Source organism: Telmatherina bonti (genome assembly GCF_933228915.1).
Source record: "Telmatherina bonti genome assembly, chromosome: 21".
Classification (NCBI taxonomy): Eukaryota; Metazoa; Chordata; class Actinopteri; order Atheriniformes; family Telmatherinidae; genus Telmatherina; species Telmatherina bonti.
In genome coordinates, this window is record NC_136630.1 from 27737851 (window position 1) to 27759909 (window position 22059).

The 22059-nt window shown below is 39.1% G+C and overlaps 1 protein-coding gene across 1 annotated transcript in view; it reads left to right on the top strand.

The window, feature by feature from the left end:
* LOC306771474 (CASK interacting protein 2) overlaps positions 1-22059 on the top strand; it is an 83888-nt gene that overhangs the window by 36005 nt on the left and 25824 nt on the right. The window contains 8 exon segments of the mRNA XM_079260640.1: positions 4419-4564; positions 6061-6156; positions 6794-6927; positions 13593-13701; positions 13792-13900; positions 13983-14077; positions 16354-16471; positions 19537-19659. Coding sequence (XP_079116766.1) covers positions 4419-4564; positions 6061-6156; positions 6794-6927; positions 13593-13701; positions 13792-13900; positions 13983-14077; positions 16354-16471; positions 19537-19659 — 930 coding nt within the window.

Below are 22059 nucleotides of genomic sequence, written 5' to 3' on the forward strand. Positions count from 1 at the left end.
TCTGGAAACTGCTTTGTAAATCTGGTTTTAAACATTTCCTTTCAGCCTGCGTAGTTAGAAACACAGGAAAACATCTGGCTACCTTTAGTTTCCAGCTGTCCTGTAGCTGTCATAGATCGGTGGTGGAGGTGTGGACCCGAATGCAGGAGAAGACAGCTAGAGATGCAGAACTTAAAAGTTTTAATCTTGGAATAAACTAAAGGCAGAACTTACGATGGAAACATGCTCAAATACACAATGATCCAGAAACAAAACGCTGCAACAGAGGGGTATAAATACAAAAACGCAACAAAACACAGGTGAAATGGATAAAACTAACGAGACCAGGTGAAAACTATGTACAGGGACAAAGGCTACAGCAAACAAGGCGAGGGGACTAAACAGGGAAAAACTGCAAAATAAAACAAGAAACTAGAACTAAAGACCATAGACTGTATATACAGAGATGGGCGGAGCTTCCATGACTTCACCCGTAGGTTTCTGAAGAGCTGAATTGAAGCTTGGTGGGCGGTTCCTACCATCGCCATCTTGGCAGGGGCATGCGTGTCGTCTCGCCCGGACAATACATATATGGGCAAAGAGGCGGAGCTGAGAGGGCGTCATGGTGGATGTTAACAGGCTAAAAACCGCGGTTGTTCCATGTTCTTCTTACTTGAAGCGGGAGATTGGGTTCCTGTCAATCAAAAGGACACACCCTTAAATATGCCAAACTTCGAGATTAAATTACTTTTAAACTTTTATACTTTTTTCATAGTTAGAAAAAAATTAACTCCCCCCACAGTTGTCATGAAGATAAACCTGACCTATAAACCTAAAATAGATTTTTGAACCAGGTTTCAAAGGTGTTTATTTCTGCTGTGAAGTTAGTCTTTTTAACATGGGAGTCTATGGCGATTTGGTCTGTTTTGCAGCCCTTAGTGGATGAAGGGGAAACTGCAGTTCCGCATAGGCTTCACTTTTAACCGTCCATCTTTCAAATACGGTCTATGCTAAATACACAACGTGAAACACATCACAACAGTAGCAGAATAGCTGCTGCTTGACACATAAGTAATACTGGAAATACAGAAAGAAGACCACATATCTGGAGTTTAATACGCTTCTCCTACAGACACTATGTGCGTTTCCATTACACGTAGAATACACGTGTAAACACGCAAAAACTAAATATCGCAAAAAAAACCCCCAAAATTCTAAAGGAAACACCTACATTTAGAAAAAAGTGTCAAATATTGCTAAAAAGGTTTTATGCTTTCATGATGTGGTTTTTTCAGACGTTTTGACGTAGAAACACGTCGTAGAAGTGTATTGGAAATATGAGGTGTCCCCGGACGTGACGTGGGGGGGTCATGTGACCAGTTCATTTCTGGTAAAGTTGGCGCGGTGTGGAACAAACAACAGCAACTTTCAGAGTTTTAGAAAAAAAAATAAGGGAGAAAATCTTTGATAAGCCGTAGCAAATTCTCTGCAGCAAATAGAAAACCACAAATTAACGCTACGCGGCGACTTTGCATAGAACGCAATGTTCGTAAGTTTTTACGAGACTTGAGGTTAATGTGCTAAACACTCGCAAATCACAACTGTTGTTTGTTGAAACAAATATTGCTTTTTTTATGCGAGAAAATGGAGACGCAGCGAGTGACAACTGCATACTAATGGATAAAAGCCACGGCATTCATGCATTTAGATGACTTATTGATAAAAATTTCTTTATATGTATAAATCTTCTGAGATCCAGCATCTCGTCCAGACATAGGAAACATGAGCACAACATTTAAACATGCTCTCAGCCATATAAGATCTAAACAAAGCGAAAACAAATAACAGTAAATAATTAAACTAGCAGACAAACGAAACCACTGTTACCATGACAACATTAGAACACTAAAACTGCATTGATGTATTTTTAGGTTTATGGATGATTCAGTCTGATGCTCTGAACATGCTCAGTGCAGGTTATGTGTACAGCGTTGGCGGTTGCCATGGTGATATGATGCTTTCATGACACCAAAAGCTGAAAAAAGGTGCAACTTCTTTTTATTCTAAGGTATTGTGTATCAGGGTGTAATACCGAGTAAGATGGTCCTCAGTAAGTCTGAAAATGAGCTAGTTTCAACCGTAAAACTGCGTCCAGCGTCATGATCCAGCACCTTGTAGAACCAGCTTTAAGCAGCGGTAAGATGAAAACATCTATCCTCAGTTTCTGGCGTTGTCGAGGAAATTTGGGCCAGTATTCATTAAAATGTGCAGGTTTTTGTTTCTGTGTAGCTCTGTTACAGTCCCACCGTTACAGTCCCACCGCAGCATTTCAGCTAGGATGAAGTCTGGATCACGACAACACCTTGATTTCTTTCTTTTTCAGCCATTTTGTTGTTGATCTGCTGTTTCTTTTGGGATCATTATCCTGTTGAATGCGACAAATTTAGCCAAATCTTAGCTGTCAGACAGTCCCAGAAGCTGACATCATCCATGTACCAATGACTGCAAGGTGACCAGGTCCTGCAGCTGCAGCCCTGATCATCATCATTCCACCACCGTGCTTACAGTTGCATTGAGGTGTCTGGATTTAAAGTGGTTCTGAGCCACGACCCCCAGATAACGTGTGCTGGTGTTCGTTTGAACTGCTGCTTTAAAGGACATCGTTACAGAAGTCTCCTGGTTGGTTCAGACTAAGCCGGGCTAAGTGGACTTAATAGGACTGTCATGTACTTTAACATGGACAGCCTGAGATAAAGGTCTGTAATTTTTTAACAATGTGATCCTGGACTGGATGTGTTGGGACGTCCTGGCTGCTACTGGAACCATTTATTTCAATGAAGACACTAAACTAAGTTATAAACTAAATAATAAGGTAATGTGATATGTTGTGTTTTTTTTTACCAATTTTTTTTATTTTTTACCGAATTCTTATTTTTAATGAATAGTTAATTCTTTAAAACTATTTATATGTCCAGAATAATAAAGTGCCAACAATTTTTTTTATTTGTGACAAATCACTTGCAGTCTTTTTTTTTAAAATATAAAAAGTTTAAATTTTGTTTTATTTATTTAATTAATCATTTTATTTAAATAGTATACATTTATTATTTTGTTATTTATTATCTAAAAAGTAGTTTATTTTATTTTGATTTTTTTTTTTTTTTACTTTCCTCATGTTTTTTTTGTTTTTTTTTAATTGTATTTATTTTGCTTTAAAATAACTGTAAATATTATAAATATTGCCAGCAGAGGATGTTTATTTTTTAATGGATTTTTTTTATTATTATTGCTGGGAGAAAAATATTACAAACAGAACAAATAACAATAACAAATCATTTTAAAACATTTGCAAACTGGATCATGTTTTTGTTTTCATTCAACTGGGAAAAATGACATAAAAATAATCCGCTTTCCAAAGATTTTCCATTTTTTTATAATACTGCATTATTTATTTACTTTACTTAACTTTAATAGCCGAACAGAGGAGCCGACGTCCTTCTGGTGTAAAAATATGACATTAAAAGGACCAAATCTGGTCAAATTTATCTTTTTTTTCCCCCGATTTTTAAGATTAAAATATAGAATTTCCATTTAACTCACATTCACGATATTCGTCCATTAATCAGAATGAAGCAGCTCAAGCTTCAGTCATTTCCTTGTGAAGCCTAGTTTGCTCATGGCTAGCAGCAGGTTTAGTGGTTTTCTGTCATTAAATTTCCATTTTTAATCACTTAATCATTAAAAACTCAAACTTGATCCTTTTTTCATCGCGGGTTTTGTGGTTTCACATATGTGTGTATTATAATTTATTAAATTAATTGCATTATTTCATCTCTAATGCTCGTGAGGTTGAGTTTTTGTTGTTTTAATAGTGAATTTTATCATCAGCCTTCTCTCTGTGGCTGCAGCGGGGGTGAAAGCCAAAAACAAATTTTCTCTATAAAATGGGACAATAAAGGTAATGTTGATCTCGAGGAAGAACGTTAACGTGACACATTTTTCTCCGTACGTTTATGGATCTCTTCCCAGTCGGGTTTAATAACCAGGCCATTCCACTAGACATGAATGTAGCCAGCTCCATCGGCTGATGCATTAATGATACTTCTTAGTGCTCTCCTTTGGTATTCTCCTAAGATGAAATATTTATACTGCTGTTAATGATAATAATGACAATAATTCATTATTTAAAACCTCATATCCCCAAAAGTTGGTTTGCTGCGCAACAGAGAGCAGCGATTTAGAAATCTCCCGCCTTCCCAGTAGAAGATAAACAACACATCAGATAATAAAACTGAGAAAATATAAGCTGATGCAGCAACATGTCTGTAAAAAGCTGTAAAAAGTCACATGACTGAGTATAAAAGGAGCATTTCAGAGAGGCAGAGTCTCTCATGTGGAAAAACAGGCGAAGTAACTTGTTCCCTTGCTGTCCTCCCCAGGCATGCGTCCGCTCCACTACGCAGCGTGGCAGGGTAAAGCCGACTCTGTCTTATTGTTGCTGAGAGCTGGCGCTTCAGTCAACTCCCCTTCCCAAGATGGACAGATCCCCTTACATCTCTCTGCGCAGTATGGACACTACGAGGTGGTGAGTGCTCCAGAGGCATAACCAGTCCTCCCATTTCACTGAAACCTAACCCCTTTGTGTTCCAACAATAACCAGTAACACCATTAATGCAGTCACCACTCGCATTCCTTTCTCCCAGCCTCATTTGTTCAGCTGTAGGAACGTTTTAACCCTTAAAACTCTGCTGGATGTCTGGCGCTGTCACTTAAATCATCCCCAGTGTCTCAGGAAGGGCAGTGTGGGGTAAATAGTGGTGGATATCTGACCCTTTAGAGGATCTACAGACGTTTTCCAGACATTTTCACCCCATCTAGGAGGTTTACAATCCAGACACAACATGTAGTGTTTATTAAGAGACTCTACATGGTAAATGATCCATGATAACACCATTATTGACAGTTGTACTCATATTTATTCATCCCCTTTCATTAAAGAAGGAAAAAAACAGCTGCCTGTAAAATAAGCAAATACCGACGAAAGTAATAATAAATACGAATTTTATGAAAATCATTACATTATTTTTTAACTCTGGTTCAATAGAAATATCTTTTTTTTAAAAAAGCAAATAAATAAGATAATTTATTACATATTACATCAGTCATAAAGTAATATTTAGTTGAACAATCCTTTAATGTTTCCGCTCCAGTCAGGTGTTTTCTGTTCCTCTCAGTCAGACTTCTGCACCTGTCGACAGGTATTTTGTCCCACTGTTCAACAGAAAAGTGCTCTAAGTTGTCCAGGACACATTTGTTTTGTTTGTTTGTTTGTTTGTTTTTCTTCAACTCAATTAAATGAAAAAACAGTGTCTTATATTACTAAATTATACTTTTGCAAATTTTTAGTTATTGTTCCTTTTTTAAGTCTCCAGTTATTTGAGTGACTGTTGTAAATTCAGCCTTTTCTTTAATGAAAGGGGATGAATACATATGAGCAAAACTGTATCACATTTCCATTATTATCTCTACTATATTGCTGAGAGACCTCTATGTTCACCTGGACATGATAATGAAGTCACTTCCTGTCAGACTTTCCACCAATCAGAGAGCTTAAATTGATGGTAATGTCCAATCAGGAGCAGCCAAAGATCAACATGTGATCAGAAAAGAAGGAAAATGATGATCTTCTAAGGCTGGAATAAAGACTATTTTCATGCATGTTGGCACTAAAAACCAGCTTAGTTGGTGTTGGTTTTGTGAGGATTGCTGGTAAATTGCAGAATAAATAAGTAGAAATGAGGAAAAAGAAGAAATGGCTCAAAGTTTTAAGGGTTAAAGGGTAAACACATACATCTCACCTGTAACACAAACCCTGGGCTGATATAGGGCTTCTGCAGCACAGCAACATCGCGGACAATGCAGACGATCCTGAACAGAAGCCACACCGGAGCTATCATGTGTTCCTACCCTCTGATCAAAGACAAAACATGAAAACACATGTAGGGGATGACTGGCATGCGGGTGTGTGTGCATTATACATGAGGCCATATTACTTACTGAGCGTTTCTCTTTCTCTCTCAGTCAGAGATGCTGCTGCAGCATCAGTCTAATCCCTGCCTCCGGAGCAAGGCTCAGAAGACGCCGCTCGATCTGGCCTGTGAGTTTGGAAGACTGAAGGTACGGCGAGGATTTCACTGAAACAATCTTGTTTTCTTCTGAGCTGTACATCACTGAAGACCTTTAATTCATTCATGTGTTTGGTCAAATAATCCAGTTAATTGCCTGTGAAAACACACTTGCCCTCTTCTTCTCTGGAGGATGGCGCGTATAAAACATGAACCGCGGATTAGAAGAAGTGAAAAACAGGCCATTGGCTGCTTTTTTGGACACATTTCAGTGTATTTTACTGCTTCGCTGCCACATCAGCGGATTAGCTGGATGTGAGATGTATAGCTGGCACTGTAATTCAGAATTAGACACACACACACACACACACACACACACACACTTTTCCCATGCTTGTTAAATGTTTCCTCTTCGGTCTGAGTTTGCAGTTTAGCTGTGAAAGAGTAGAGAGGAGGCTTTAACTGGTTTTTTCCCACACAGACTTCAGCTGTGGTATCTTCAGACAGCTGCTGGGCAGCGGATAAGTCTCATGTGATCATATACAGTATTTTATTTCAGTATTTCTTCATCCAGACAACTTCAAGGAGCTCGGCTTTGCATATATACATTATTTATGTCTGTGTTATGTTATAATTCCTGTCCTGATTCTGCCAGCAGACGCTTCATCTTCTGAATGATTCGTCCTCAGGTGGCTCAGTTGCTGCTGAGCAGCAACATGGTGACGACGCTGCTGGAAGGAGAGGGAGGGAACGACGGTCTAAGCTCTCCCCCCACCACCCCCCTCCACCTGGCGGCCAGGAACGGACACAAAGATGTCATCAAGTGAGACAACAGAGAGCAGGAGGGGTCAAAACGGGGTTTGCTCCATTGCAAAAACAATACTGATAAATTACAAATTATTCACTGTATCCATAAATTTTAACCCTTTATAGGACACTCAATGAAATACCTTGAAATTAGACATTTTTATTTATATTTCAATTTTTTATTTGGTTTAGCATGAGAGAGTTCACACAGTTGACAATCACAATAAGTGTGTGTACAACATGTGATATTAGTTTGTTTTTACAGGGTCTATACAACACAATTATGTACACATATAACCACACATATATACACTTTTATGCGTATATATACATACACATATTTTATTTCTTTTTCTTTTTCTCCCCCTCATCATAAATTGTCAAAACTTTTCTTTTTATAAACAAAACAAATGAAAAAAAAGAAAATAAAGAAAAAGAGAAACAAGAGCAGCTCAAGAACTGAGGGCATCACAACTCTGTCCCTCTGAAGTGTTCATAAAGTCCATCCATGGTTTCCAGAGTTCCACAAATTTTTCAAGGTCTGGTCTTAATGCAGATGTGAGTTTTTCCATTTGAGCAATCTTCTTGACAAGATTTATCCTTTCTTCTTGTGTGGGTTGTTGGTCCGTCATCCATTTTCTTGTAATTACTTTCTTGCTGGTGACAAGTATAATGTTCCACAGATATATCTTAGAAGAGCCCTTTATACGTTCTGGTTGTTTAACCAGGAACATGGTCTCAAAACATAAAGGTATCTTTGTCCCCATGACTTTGTCAATACTATGCCTAATTTTCTCCCAGTAATGAGCCAATTTCGGACAGCCCTGACAACAAATTAGAAATTTTAACCTAAAATTGTCCTTCTGGTACGAACCAAGACCTCCATTCTGTTGTTACGTTAACAAAAATAAAAAGTTTCATGCTGAATATGAAAGAAAACAAAGTGATCCAAAATAGTCACTTGCCTCATAAAGGGTTAAATAAGATAAAAGAGCTAAATATGAATATATAAATATGAAAAATTAATAAAAAACTTTTTATATTTATAAATAACAGCTAATAATAAAAAAAAGATTAAGGAAATAAAAATTAAATAAATAAAACTAAAACTAAAAAGCACTCAGAGAGCACAAACCTAGAGTGAAAACAAACGCTTTTATTAAGCTTTTATAGAAAAACTCCACATTTTGCCTGGAGAGGAAACACTTTTATATTTACAATAAGAAGTTTGCCTGAATACACGGGTAATTACTGGATTAATGTCGGATCCTGCTGCTAAATCGATGCAGAAACATCTACATCCTGATGTTTCTTAGAATCTAGAAATTTCTACCCTTGTAATGATAACTGTCTGAGACTGTTGTTGTGCCAAATATTATTTATTAACTTTAGCCTTTTAAAAAACAAAAACATACACCTGATTAAAAAATCAAATTAGTCATTAAAACTGATGAATACACACCAGTAGTACAGAGCGAGTATCTCCTATCTTTCAATAAGTCCACTGACAGAGAGACCAGCACACAATTTATCTACGGCGATCAGAGATCAAAGTTTAACTAATGACACGCATCATGAGACTCATAATGAAAGTGATCAATATGACCTGAATATGCGGCTTTGATTGAGCTGCAGTTGTTTATGTAGGACATGTTGCTGAGTGGAAACAGCTGTTAATAAGCAGCACTACCAAGCTAAAGCCGGCTAATGACGGCTAATCCAGCATCTGTCTTCATCCTGTCTCTTCTTTGAGCTCTCGTTATTCAGTAAAAGTCAGTCGGATGTTGACCATTGTCTTATCGCATTCTCCTACAATCTTCTGTTTCTGTTCACAACCACCAGCGTGCTGATAGTCTGTTGCTAGCATGTGAAGCGGTGCTGCTAAGCCGAATTCTGCTGTAAAGTGATGCTCTGGTTGGAACAGGAGCTCCAGGAATGTCAGTATATTGTTAAATGAGTCAGAAACAAAGTTTTAAACTGAGAAATGTATGTAGAGCCACTTAAGTTAAACAAAAGACCTTAAACATTCCTGGTTGTTTGGTTAATAAAGAGATTAAGCACCGGTTAGTCTCATTATAAAGGTTTCTTCCTACTTTGGCCTCATGGAGAGCAGTGAAGACATCAGATCAAATCAAATCAAACTTTATTTGTATATTATTATTATTATTTATTTGTTATTTGTTTATTTGTATAGCACTTTTCATATAAAAGCATTTCAAAGTGCTTAACAACATTAAAAAAAACCTGTTTCACAAGATATCTTCCACCGTTGGCTTCACCAGTCTGTTAAAGTGAGAGGCAATCAAAAAAGCGGGAATCTGACAGAAAATGATGTAAAATCTGAAGAACTTCTCGTCTCAGTTGATTGACGTGTCATGTATCCTGAACACTTTAAAAGAAAAAGAACTTTTCTACATGTTTAAGTTCAATGAAGAATCAGAATAATGGGATGTTTACCTGAGCACGCCTCTGTTAAGCCCATCCTGAGCTTCTGCTTTCATGCTTCAGTAGAAAAGTATGTATAAAAACCACAAGCAGGCGGCATTGTGCTGAAAAATACCAAGATAGATAATAATAAACGATCCAAACGAAGCTTCATCTGAGTTCCTGGTGTGTTCGGCTCTGTTGCGGTGAAGAAAACCGCTCTGCTGCAGCTGGTGTAAAATCATCAAGGAAGAAAGTTTGGAAAGTCGTCTATTTATTTATTATATTTATTATATTTTATTTGGTCCTTTCAGCTTGTGTTGATGGAGCACACAGCTGCTGCTGTTTACCTGTTAATGTGAATGCAGATCCAACTTGTGCCACATTGACAGTGAAACCTACATGTTACTGGGTCTGATCTGTTAGGAAAAAGCAAGGGGTGGGGATGCGTGGCAATGTGCAAAACCCCTGAAGACATGTCAGCAGGTCTGCATAGATATGTGTCCATGTTGCCAGGAAACCCCTCCCTGTTTCTTGAGACATGTTGCTGATGGTTCACATCTTCCCTCAGTTATCATGTTTTTCCAGCATCATCTCTTTTCTCTGTGTTTTCCTTTCCTCCTGGGCTAACTAAGCAGTGCAGGAAGAAAGTTGGAGCTCCAACACGCAAAAAAATGACCAACTAACCCTCTGCATTAGCATGTTTATCCAGACGATGGTTTCCCACTCAGAGACATTTACACTAAGGATGCATCGATCCGCTTTTTGGGAGTTCCGTTCCGATACTGATATCTGAAATTTGAATATCTGCCGATACCAAATCTGTTTATGTGAACATTATTGTGACTATGGTTATTATTGCTGTTATAACTATGTAAGATTTCACTAGGTTAATAATAATAATAATAATAATAATAATAATAATAATAATAATAATAATAATAATAATATTATTATTATTATTATTATTATTATTATTATTATTATTATTATTATTATTAATAATAATAATAATAATAACAACAATAACAATAGTAATACTAAAAATGATAATAATAATAATAATAATAATAATAATAATAATAATAATAATAATAATAATAATAATGCATTTTATTTAAAAGCGCCTTTCAAGTCCCTCAAGGACACTGTACAATAAAAACAGGCATTAAAACTATAAGAAACAATAAAAACAACATTGTAATGTAATAAATCACCCATCAAGGTTGTAATAAATGACCCATCCTTTCTGATGTTACCTCACCAATACAAATATAATAACATTACAGATCTAACAATTTCAACAAGTTTTATTCAGATTTGGCACATTTTACCTAAATACAACTATAATTGTGTGGTTTTGAAACAAAGATCTCGCTTTTAGTGTAACTAAAAATGTCACATTTTGTCAGTGTCAGTATCCTCTACTGGGGGGGAGAGGTTATTTCCCTTCTTTTGGGTCAAAAACGAAAACATCTCAGACTCACGTGTTGGAGGAAACATTCACTAAAATGTGGAGCAAGCAAGGGCCTCATACACGGGATATGGAGACACATAAAGTGCTAGAAAACCTTTAGAAAGAGAATTTAGCATAAAATGAGACATTTAAACTTTTGGATAAAAAAAAAATTATGATAGATATCACTGTGATGGACTGGTGAGCTGTCCAGGTGTACCCTGCCTTTCACCCAAAGACTGCTGGGATAGGCTCCAGCTTCCCCGCAACCCTTCATCGGATGAAGGGGTTGGGATGATGAATGAATGAATGAATGAATGAATGTTTAGATGGAAAACAAATTACTGCTTTTTTCCAGCAAAGGACAAAATGTTTCTCTTTCACTGTCTAGAAACTTGACGTTATATCTGTTTCGGAAAACATGTAAACAGAAGATGGTGAATGGCGGACAAGCTGTAAAATACGCAGAGATAAATTCTCCACCATCACAGTTTAAGTCAAAAGTTTGGACACATTTTGGATTTTTAGCTTTGAAGGGAAAAGAAGAGCTGGACGTGTGGAAAGCTGTTTATAAACTCTGTAAAGCACATGTGGCGTACTGCTGTAACACAACTAACGCTACTCCCCACCTAGCAAGACGCCATCCTGAGGTAAAAGCAGAGCTAACAGCCAAATGTAGCGGAGCAGGACGACACTCAAACCAACACTTTTATAGGCAGCTCAAGCTTCTGAAACAAGAGTAGAAGTTCAAACAGCTGGTTTAATATATTGCTGCTGAATAAATCTTAAAAACTGACACACAGTTGGTTTTTTATTTGGGAAATCTGGCTTGTGATGCAGTCTGTAAACTTGGTCACCATGCAGCTTTTTCACATAATCTGCTGTTTAATAAGCAGAGTAAAAATTGGCAATACTGACAAATCGCAATTTAAATACCAAAAAACTGTTCAAAATCAAATAGAAAGAAAAGTATATTTTCGCAACCCTAGTTCTCCACTTCTTCTGCAACCGATTTCAGCATCTTCTTTGGTTTGTTGCTTCCACTGGTTGTGTGTCAGCTACACAACTTAACACTTATTTCTGGTGGTATTGCTCTGTTCTCTGTGTCAAATTATTGATGGTTAAGTCCATTGGAAACTGGCTAAATTACACACATAACCGATGCAGGAGGATATCGTATACGTATCCATCTTTTGAATTGAGTCTTGAGCAACATTCAGAAGTATGAGGAGGCAACGTTTGACAACATTTGAAATGAAAGTGACCATTTACATACGTGAATGAGCAGAAATAGGTCTTAAGTTGCAACGTCATGTGGCATCCAGTGGTTTTTCAGCCGTGGCTCTGTTCCAGAAAACATTGTAGACGTCCCTGTACCATCAGACGAGTCAGAACAAAGTTTTAAAATCAGAAAGTTTGCGCCTTTAAATTTATTTTTTTTAAAAAACATTAAATAAATGATTGGATGTTTGATTGGCTTCACACTCAGCAGAAATTCCCTCTTTCCTCTTCTTCATCACTCCGAGGAGGAGGAACACCGGTGATTTCCATGTGACTTCTAAAGGGAGGTGTTGCCATCATGTCTGGTTAACTGAGGACATTTTTGACCTTGAACTGACCCAGCAGGTGATTTAGATCATGTGGGATTTATCATCAGCTGATTGGTAATGAATGTGCGACGTCTGGCCTCCACATGTTTAAATAAATGTGGATATTTTTGTACCTATTAACATCACTCATGGGATGAAATTTACATTTTCTATGAACAGTTTATGAAGGAGGAACCTGGTGATTCTCAGAATGGGAGGAAATTTTATTTTAGGAACCTTCTGCTCCAGACATGATATATACTTTATACACCAAAAATCCACAACATTAAAACCACGGTTCTGATGTGAGGTTGGTTGTCCTCGTGCAGCCAGCAGAGCTCTACCTGTCAGCAGTGTGAAGGCTGTGGCTTATCACCGAGTACGCAACATATTAATGTTAGTTTGTAGCGACTGTGTGAGATCACTACAGCTGTTTCTCTTCAGCAACGGCGCCGGCGTCTGAGCTCTGACACCTCTGAGACACTGAGCCTTCTCAGGATTTTGCAGCAACGCGATTAAAACTGGCTGCAGAAAAGGAGGCAGAAGCTGCAGGTTACAGCTGGGAGGTTTCAGCTTTCCATCTCTGTCATGTAGCGCCTGATGGTTGCAAACATCTCAGTTCTGTCCAGCGTCATTGACATGAAGTCAGTGGGTGTTTTTTTTCTCACATCCTTTTCATTTCAACCCTTTCTTAAATCACCAAACCTGAAAATCGTCCAGTTCTTCACTCTGCCGTTGATCCAAACAGCTTGTAGGAAGATTTTAAGTCCATCCCTCTCTGGGAGGAACTTTTTATACGCGATCATGTTACTGGCTGGTTGGCAATTAATCTAATTAGCTGTGGGATGTTGGGGTAAGGTGTCAGCCCCCCAGTTATTTACTCTCTGCTGGACTGAAACTTGATGCAGCTAAAAAAGAAACAGAAAACACACAAATCCATCAACTTGTTTACATCTTTAAACCCTGACTCGACCTCCGCATGGTGAGCCAACAAACCCATCGTCTTCCTCCTCATCCTCCTGCAGCTCTGGGTGCGATGCCACCAGCCTTCCTCCATCTGGTCCACTGACAGCACCAGACAGATCTGTTTTCCTGGAGGAGTGTGTGGGTGGTGACTTAATGAGATGTTGCAGATGTTTGCAGAAGCTGGATGTATGAATGCTTGTGAGCTCCGCCTGCGGTTTACATGCATGTTTCTGATTTATTTACCAGGCTGCTGCTGAAAGCCGGCATCGACATCAACAGATCCACCAAAGCCGGGACTTCTCTGCACGAGGCCGCCCTCTACGGCAAGACGGAAGTAGTGCGGCTGCTGCTGGACGTAACTACACATTCATCTCTTACTTTTTTATTAGAGCAGGTTTGTCGTTGAAGTGCATCTCACTCAGTATGTGTGTCTGTGTGTGTTTAGGCGGGCATTAACGTGAATATGCGCAACACGTACAACCAGACTGCTCTGGATATCGTCAACCAGTTCACCACCTCCTCTGCCAGCAGGGACATCAAACAGCTCCTAAGAGGTCAAAGCCCACCATGTTGTTTTACTTTTCATGCTTCTGTGAAACTTAAGAGAGACGTGTTAAAGTTGCTTTTTTTAAACAGAGGCATCAAGTTCCCTCCAAGTCAGAGCGGTGAAGGACTACTGGAACCTCCACGACCCCACAGCTCTGAACCTGCGGGCCGGAGAACTTATTATGGTAACTTTTCCTCTGTGTGTGAGTTTGCTTTTAGTCAGAAACACTTTCTAATACAGAAACAGACATTTTAAAACCACAGATTTAACATCCAATTTCCACCGGGTCTCCTTCAGACCTCTGCGACATGCAGGTTCACGCCAGCAGCGTGTCAGACGTGTAGCGCTCGCGAGTGCAGTCGGCGTAGGTGCATCAGCAAGATCACAGAATCAGACATTCTTTTATTAGGCATCATCTAAAGGATCTTTATGGAAAGCTTACTGGACGGAGCAGGTCGCAGCCTGAAAAAGAAACATGCTGACCAACGTTCTGGACGGTAAACAAGACTTATGGTGCATTCACATCCTGATAGTCCGCTAGACTTGGCCCGATTAGGGACTCGGCTCAGCTGTAGGAGGGTGTATCCATGCAGACCGAGATCGTATTCATGCTTCACTTTGGTCAAATGAGCAAAAACCATTACAATAATATATCCCCATTCTCACCAGAGGTGGCGCTCCACTAGCATTTAGCAGAAGAGAGGACAAGACCGGCGTGAAGAAGAAAACTTTTGAGTTAAACATGGAGACCAAACTATGGCTGTTTTGGGTTTTTATTATGTTTTATGCAAGTATACTGCAGAAATCCACTGCAACAATGCACGCAGTATGAACACTAGACGAGGCAGAGGACTCTTAACGCCATCGCTATGGATTTACCCACAATGCAATGCCTCACCACATGCAGGAAGTGACTTGGTTTTGTAGTCCGCTTCCTGTATTTGGTCCGCTTGAAATGGGCCGAGAGCTGCGTTTGTAGGCGGACCGAGTCTGCTTCGTTGGTCTGAATAAGAATTGGTTTTGCACGTTCAAATTTCCCCAAACGAAGCGGATTTTATGAGCAAACGGACTCGGATTCGGATCAAATACTGGATTTGTCTGACAGGAGCTTTCACTATTAACCAAACCGTTATTAACCAATCAGAAGCAGCTGCGAAGCTGTAGCTCAGGAGGAAGAGCAGTCGTCTTTCAACTTGAAAGTTGGGGGATTGATTCCAGACCCTCCTTGACTGTGTGCCTGTCGGTGCTCGTATGTTGTTTAGGATAAAAGCATCTGCTAAAAAGAATAAGGCTTGTGAAATGATTAAAACACCCAGCTGCAGTCTAGACCAGAGGTGCCCAAGTCTGTTCCTGGAGATCTGCCATCCTGCAACTTTTATATGCATTTCTTCTTCAGCACACGTTGCTTCGCCTCAGCTCGCTCCACCGCTCCAGGTGGAACCCCCTGAACTTAGTTCCTGCACCCAGAGAAGCCGCCGTTTCAGGACCCTCAGCTAGAAGTTTGACCGAGAGAAATCTGAATCCTGCAACACATGGCCAGAAGAGAGAATTCTATTCTATTCCATTCTGATGTTTTTACTGGTTTTAGTGGAGTTTGGTTGTTTTGGATGCAACATCTCTCCAGTTTCTTGTGGACAAACGGCGTTAACTCGGAGTTTTACTTCTGCTGACTGATGTCGGCTCATTTTCAGGAAGAACAGAAAAGTGTTGCAGATTGTTGGATTCTGTAACCTGATCTGATGTAAAAGTCCGGTTTTGTTCAGCTCTCTTACGATCTGGGGGGTGATGGGGGGGTGTCGGGGGGGGGGGGGGGGGGGGGGGGGGGGGTGGTAAGGCAGTGTCAGGATTATGGTGCTTGTGTTAGTTGAGATGTGTTTGGGATGTTTTGGGGTAATTTGGTGTACCCTGAGCTGCAGACCGCAGCAGAGAAACAGGCATAGACTTGCTGCTGTCACTCTGTCATTACCAGTTTGTTTACTCACACCCCCACCCCCCTTTCCCCTCCCCCCACCCATTACACCCAGTCACACACAAACACACACCTAAGGAGCATCTTTCTGTTCAGGCTTCTTCTGTTGTATGTTGATATCGTTCCACCAGGAACTGTTTGAACTGGAACTCTGCTCTGCGGTGTCTTATTTGTTTTTGTCCCCTCCAGGTATTTTGTTAACACTTATGATGAATAGATTGTGTTTTTTTCAGCTCACTGGCTCTCTCATTACAGACTTAAATGCATTCCTGAAAAAGTTGCACACATCACTTGGAGCTAATGCACTGCTGACAAGCAACAGGATTTATTTATTTTTATTCCTGGGCTTTAATCAAACCCCTCCATCTCCACATCACTGAGTAATTTGCTGCTCATTGTGTTGCACGTTCTCCTCTAATGCGATTGTCAAATGTTGTGTGGCGAATGCCTCTTTTCAGTCGCGATTTTAACTCAGGGTTTGTTGGTGTTAGGTCCTGGAGCAGCACTCAGACGGCAGGTGGAAAGGGCATGTCCACGACTCCCAGCGGGGGACGGACAGGGTGGGCTTCTTCCCCCCTTCAGTGGTTGAGGTCCTCAGCAGAAGAGCAGGTACATAAAAAACATCACTCTTAACTTTATGTCCTTATGTACTGTAAACTAACCCTGACTTACTACACAGCCCGAGTTTAACATTCAAAGACACAAAATACCTTCAATCTAAAAGATTTGTCTGTTGACACATGTGAGATTAGGTGGGATTATTGATACACTTGATTGTTTGGCTTTGTGAGGGATCGGGCAGAAAAAAAAAAGCCAAAGGGGCAGGGAATTTCCAAAAAATAAGACGTTTACATTTATTTTACAAAAATTATAAATAAATAAGAATAAATTTGGGCCCATGGAGAGGTCAAAGAAATCAAACTTCAACATGACGTCAACGTTTGTGTTCAACATTCAACACAAACTGACACACAGAGGACAGATATACTGTCTGATCAGACACACAGGCCAGGAACAACACAATAAACCAGTGTTTTTCTAACTTTTTTAATCCAAGGCACTTTTTTCACTGAAAAATGACAAGGCACACCACAAACCAAAATGTTTTTTTTAAATAAAAAAGTCCATATTATTCATATAAAATCCGTCTTGTCAAAGCCTCTTGAATAGAAATCAGATAAACACAAGAAGAAGGAATTTTATTGTCTTTTCAGTGGGGCCAGTTTGGATGAGCTGCTTTTTAGACCAATTAGATCAAATTGTTTAATTCCTCAGGACACACCTGATAACCTCTCCTGGCACACTAATGTGCCACAGCACAGGGGTTGAAAAACACTGGTCTAAACAAACTAATCAATGTAAAAAAAAGCCATCCTACACAAATGGCACAGACCAGTGAGGCCTCAGCTGGGTTTGAGGAGCTCCAGTGCAGCCAGGCCTCTTTTCTTTGGCAGACTGGGCAGCTCCCATAAAGGAACTGGTAACTCAGAAGGAAAGTACATTAACTGAAAGCAAACCACATTAACAAGGTGACAAAATAAGTTAACTCAATGTGTGCACCCAGTCAGTTGACCCCCCCTCCCAACGCCGTTAATAAAAGTGTGAAATATGGAAAATGATAACATATATATATTTAAAGTGTTTCCATTACTAAGTGGAAAAACAGTTTCCAGACCTTTACTGGTGTAAAGGCTACAAGAGTTTTAATCCACCCAGTAATCCTTCAGAAATGACCAGGAAGTGAGAAAACAAGTGCAGTGGTTTATTAAAACAGAGACAAGCATGAATTATGATTCAGTTTACAAGGCGTAAACAGATTTTGTTCAGTTTTAAGTGGCTTGAAGGTGAATGTTTGATGCTGTAACGCAGTCTGAACCCTCTAAAGGTCCATTTCTGCTCCGTTGTGTTGGAAAATCAGGATGTCTGTTAAAATGTTGTCATACGTCGCCACCATGATGCTTGGTTGTTAAGTCAGCTCATCCAGTAGGGGGCAGTGCTGAGTTCAAAGTTCATTTCCATGTACCAGTTGGTAGCAGTAAGACAACCACCTAAAAACACCAGAAGAAGAAGAATAAAACCCTAAAATGTTTTCTTTCTTCTTCTGGTACTTTTCATTTAGCGATTTCTGCTTTCTTCCTTTCGCTGGTTCCATGTCAGCTATACGACTCAACACTACCACCATGTGGTTTCTGGTGGTATTACTCTGTTTTCTGCATGAACTTATAAAATGAGCTGCTTGTAAACGGATGAGACGGGTGAAAGTAGCCAAGAAGGGTCCTTGAAGGACTTTCCAGACCTCCTCTTTTTTGTTTCTGTGTGTTATTTCTACAAAGTTCTGTTGCTAATAAACTCTGTTTTCTTCTTCTGGTTGCCGTTCATGTTGCTATGTCGACTGATACATTCATTTAACAGCATTTCAGCCTCATTATTTGACAACCAAAGCTGAAAAAATCTTATCTGCATGCTAACTGGATTTAAAGCTTCTACATAACTAACCTCTAACTAGGCAGACCAAGAAAAATGGTTTGAAGTTTGTCTAATTATCCTCCTCCACTAAATATGTTGTTAAAACACTAAATATTTCATTTTTAAGGAAATGTTTACCTGTTATCACATATTTTAACTGGTATTACTTTAGAGAGGCAATGTATTGCTGAAGTTATTTTTACGTTACTTTTTTGCAGTAAAAAGAAAAAACACAGTACTTCTGCTTGTAGTTTCCAGTTTTTCATATGTTAGTGTCTCTGAACCAGCAGGTCTTTACATCTTGTTCACCTAAATCCGACATGCAGAGGAGCATCTTACTGAAAACCTTCTTCCTTCGCTGGAATATAGGATAAAAATCTTGTAAAAATCTTGTAAAATGTGGTTAAAAAAGTCACATGAGAGTAAAGAGTCACTGTGCAGCCAGATAACTTGTATCAGAGGGAAATCTCTGTACTTGCAACACAAGCAGGATCTGTCATGTCTACTCTCCGGAGAGTTCAGCTCGCCTCTAAATCAGCAGATTTAATCCTGGTGAACAAAAGCAACATGAACCCTGTGCTTGTTTCGCTGCTGGCATTCAAAGAGCAGAGTGAGTGTTGTGAGAAGTCCAGTAACAGCAACAGAAATAGATACACACACACACAAGCCATCACTAGGCCATAACAGGCCACACACACACTTTTATTCTCACACAGAGACATGCATTAATAGGATTACTGTGTCCAGATTGCAAAGTGTCAGCTCAGTGCTAAAGCTCTCTCAGTCTATGCTGGGATATTGTGTGCACTGTGTGTGTTTGTGCTTGAAGGAGAGGAGACGCGAGACTTTGACTCAAAGTCTGACAAGCGAACTCAGCAGTGTGTGTTTATGTGTGTGTGCTCTGTGATAATGTCAGTGGTGTCAGCAGCTGTGGACCAGCAACACAGAAAGGGCCAGTAAGCTCTCTAAAGTGTCGCTGGTGATCTTCACTCCCGTTCAGCAGCCTCTTATGTAACTCTGGAGGGGATTTACACTGAATTGCTCCTTTTTGTGACGTTACTTTAAACACTCAGTCAGAAACAAATGACGTGATGAAGTTAGAAATGTCCCAAACTTCATTACAGGTCTCAGCATGTGCATGTATGTGATTTACTTCCCCCCCATTCATGCATGTCCACCTCAACCCAAACATGTCTCCCTGACCTTAGGAGCCCCTCTCACCCGCAAAGCATCGATGCCGATCCAGCGACATCACTTTGCATCCAGAGCTCCTCCCTCAGGCCCCGCCCCTCAGACTGACGACTCATACATCCTTGGCTATGATCCTGCAGGTACACACACTTGCCATCTTCCTCCTGCTCCTCTAACACACTGATGGCACCATGATCAAAGAGAACCAACGGGAAAACGTCACATTTACACAAATAGTCATTTGCAAATAGAAATCCAGTCAAAAAGAAAACTTATGTCAGTGCAACATGACTAGGGATCCAAACTACAGAGCAAAATAATAATACTAACAGTAGTACAATACTAAATAAATACAAAACAATAACAGAAATTTAAAATAACTACAGGCAAAAGTTATATTAGAAACCTAAAAACTCCAATATTTAGATGGGAGTTTACTGTGTTTTATCTTTTTTTAATGCCGTTACAATGAAGGTAAGTTTAACCGTGCAGGTAAGGCCAGATTGTAATGTGTTACAACTGGAGGAACAAATAGTTTAGTGTCATAAACATCAATGTGACTGTGCATATGGAAGCAGGTGTATTAATGTCACACGGTGTGTTGGGCGAGTGGAGGCAGTGTCTGTTTTCATGAGGCCGACCACTGATGGACCCGATGACCTGCAGCGTCTCGTCAGAGACAAGAGCCTGAAACAGTTTAACTCCGAGGTGTGATGGTTCGACTGCAAGCTCGTGTTTCCAGCAAATATACTGATCCCAGAGGGATGGAAGACTACTGCCGATCACCTTTTCTGTAAATTGAATTATAAGCTGCAGTCAAGAGATGCACAAAAAACTGACTGAAGATCGTGAAGAGCCACAAAGAACTAAAGGACACAAAGCATCCAGAGATTTAAGAACTACCTGAACGAATGAAAAAATGCAAAACAAGTACAGAGAAATTAAAAGGTTGCAAAGGAATGTGAAGTTAAACACAAAGGAAACATAAAACAAGTCCAAAAAAAACAAAAGACAACAAAGAAATTACAAATAACTGTGAAGAAAATGCAATACAAGTCCAAAGAAATTAACATTGACTATAAGGCAACGTAAAACAAGTCCCAAGGAAGGAAAATGACCATGAAAAAATATTAAGAAAGTCCAAAGAAATACAAAAGGGCTACAAGAAAATGTAAAAAAACTATGAAGAAATCCAAAAAAAAGGACAAAAAAATGTAAAACAAGTAGAAAGACATGCAAAGGGACTGAAGAATCGCAAAATGAGGTTTACGAAATAAATAAAAAGTCCAAAGAAAAAGAAAAGGACTACAAAGATATGGGGGGAAAAGACTTTCAATAAATGCAGAAATCCAAGATGAAAAGAAAAGCAATGCATAACAACTATAATGATGAAGAAAACAAGCTGAAAGAAATGTGGCGACTACAAAGAAATAGAAAAACATCCGAACAAATGCAGTTTGAAAGGTGGCCTTTCTGTGTGGAGTTTGCATGTTCTCTCCGTGTATCCGTGGGTTTTCTCCGGGTTTTCCAGCTTCTTCCCACCCACATGTTTGGTTCATTTTTTCACATGTAAGTCGCTTTGGACAAAGAAATTTTAGTATAAAATAAGTTTACTCATAGTACACTGGAATAAAGTACTTTTTGCAAAGGATTCATGGCAAAAAGCAGTTTACTTGAAGTTTATTTTTATTATGCTTGAGTATATGTTTAAATATAGCAATATACTACTGAACATATCCTTTTATTGTACTAGAAAGTATACTAACATAATACTTCTTTGGACTAAATTAGAACATTTTAAAGTTTATAAAAGTATACTTAAAGTATATGCAAATAAACTAAAATATGGACTAGAAATATATAATTAGTACAACTGCAGTATGTAAATAATTGTACTTGTGTACTTGAAAGTGAACCTTTGTAAACCTAAAATGACCTTATTAAGTTGCAAAAACCTAAATAGAAAAAACAACTATTGGAGTGCCAGTTAAAGGTTGTGGGACAAGTTGACCACCAATTGTCTTCCAGTACAAAATTTGCACACCTGTGTTGCATTTTGCATGAAAAGGGCTTTAAAATGAGCTAAAAACTGGTAAAATCCTAAATTGCATCGATACTTACAGGAAATAAAGACATGAAATTATTGTGTTTTGTCTTTATTTGAACGTATGAATTAGAAGTGATTGTTGCATTTGTTGTTCCTGATGGCTCTTCCATCCGCTACATCCACACTAGTATCACATTTCCAATGCATCGACAAACGGTTGCCAGGGAAACGTTCTGCGCATCACCATAAATAAATCAGAGTGATATAAAGATTTTGTTTTGACAATTTTTTTTTGTTAAATGAGGGCTGAGATTAATATTCACATAAATAATGGAGAGCTGAAATGAAAGCGCTCAAACAGGAAATCATTGTTCGGGACACATAAATCATTCCTGTGAATCATTCCTTTAACTCTGCATGAGTTTTGATTCAAGCCGTTTTATAAAAAGACCCCAAATGATGGTTTGTGAGCAACAAGCAGCCGTATTGTTTA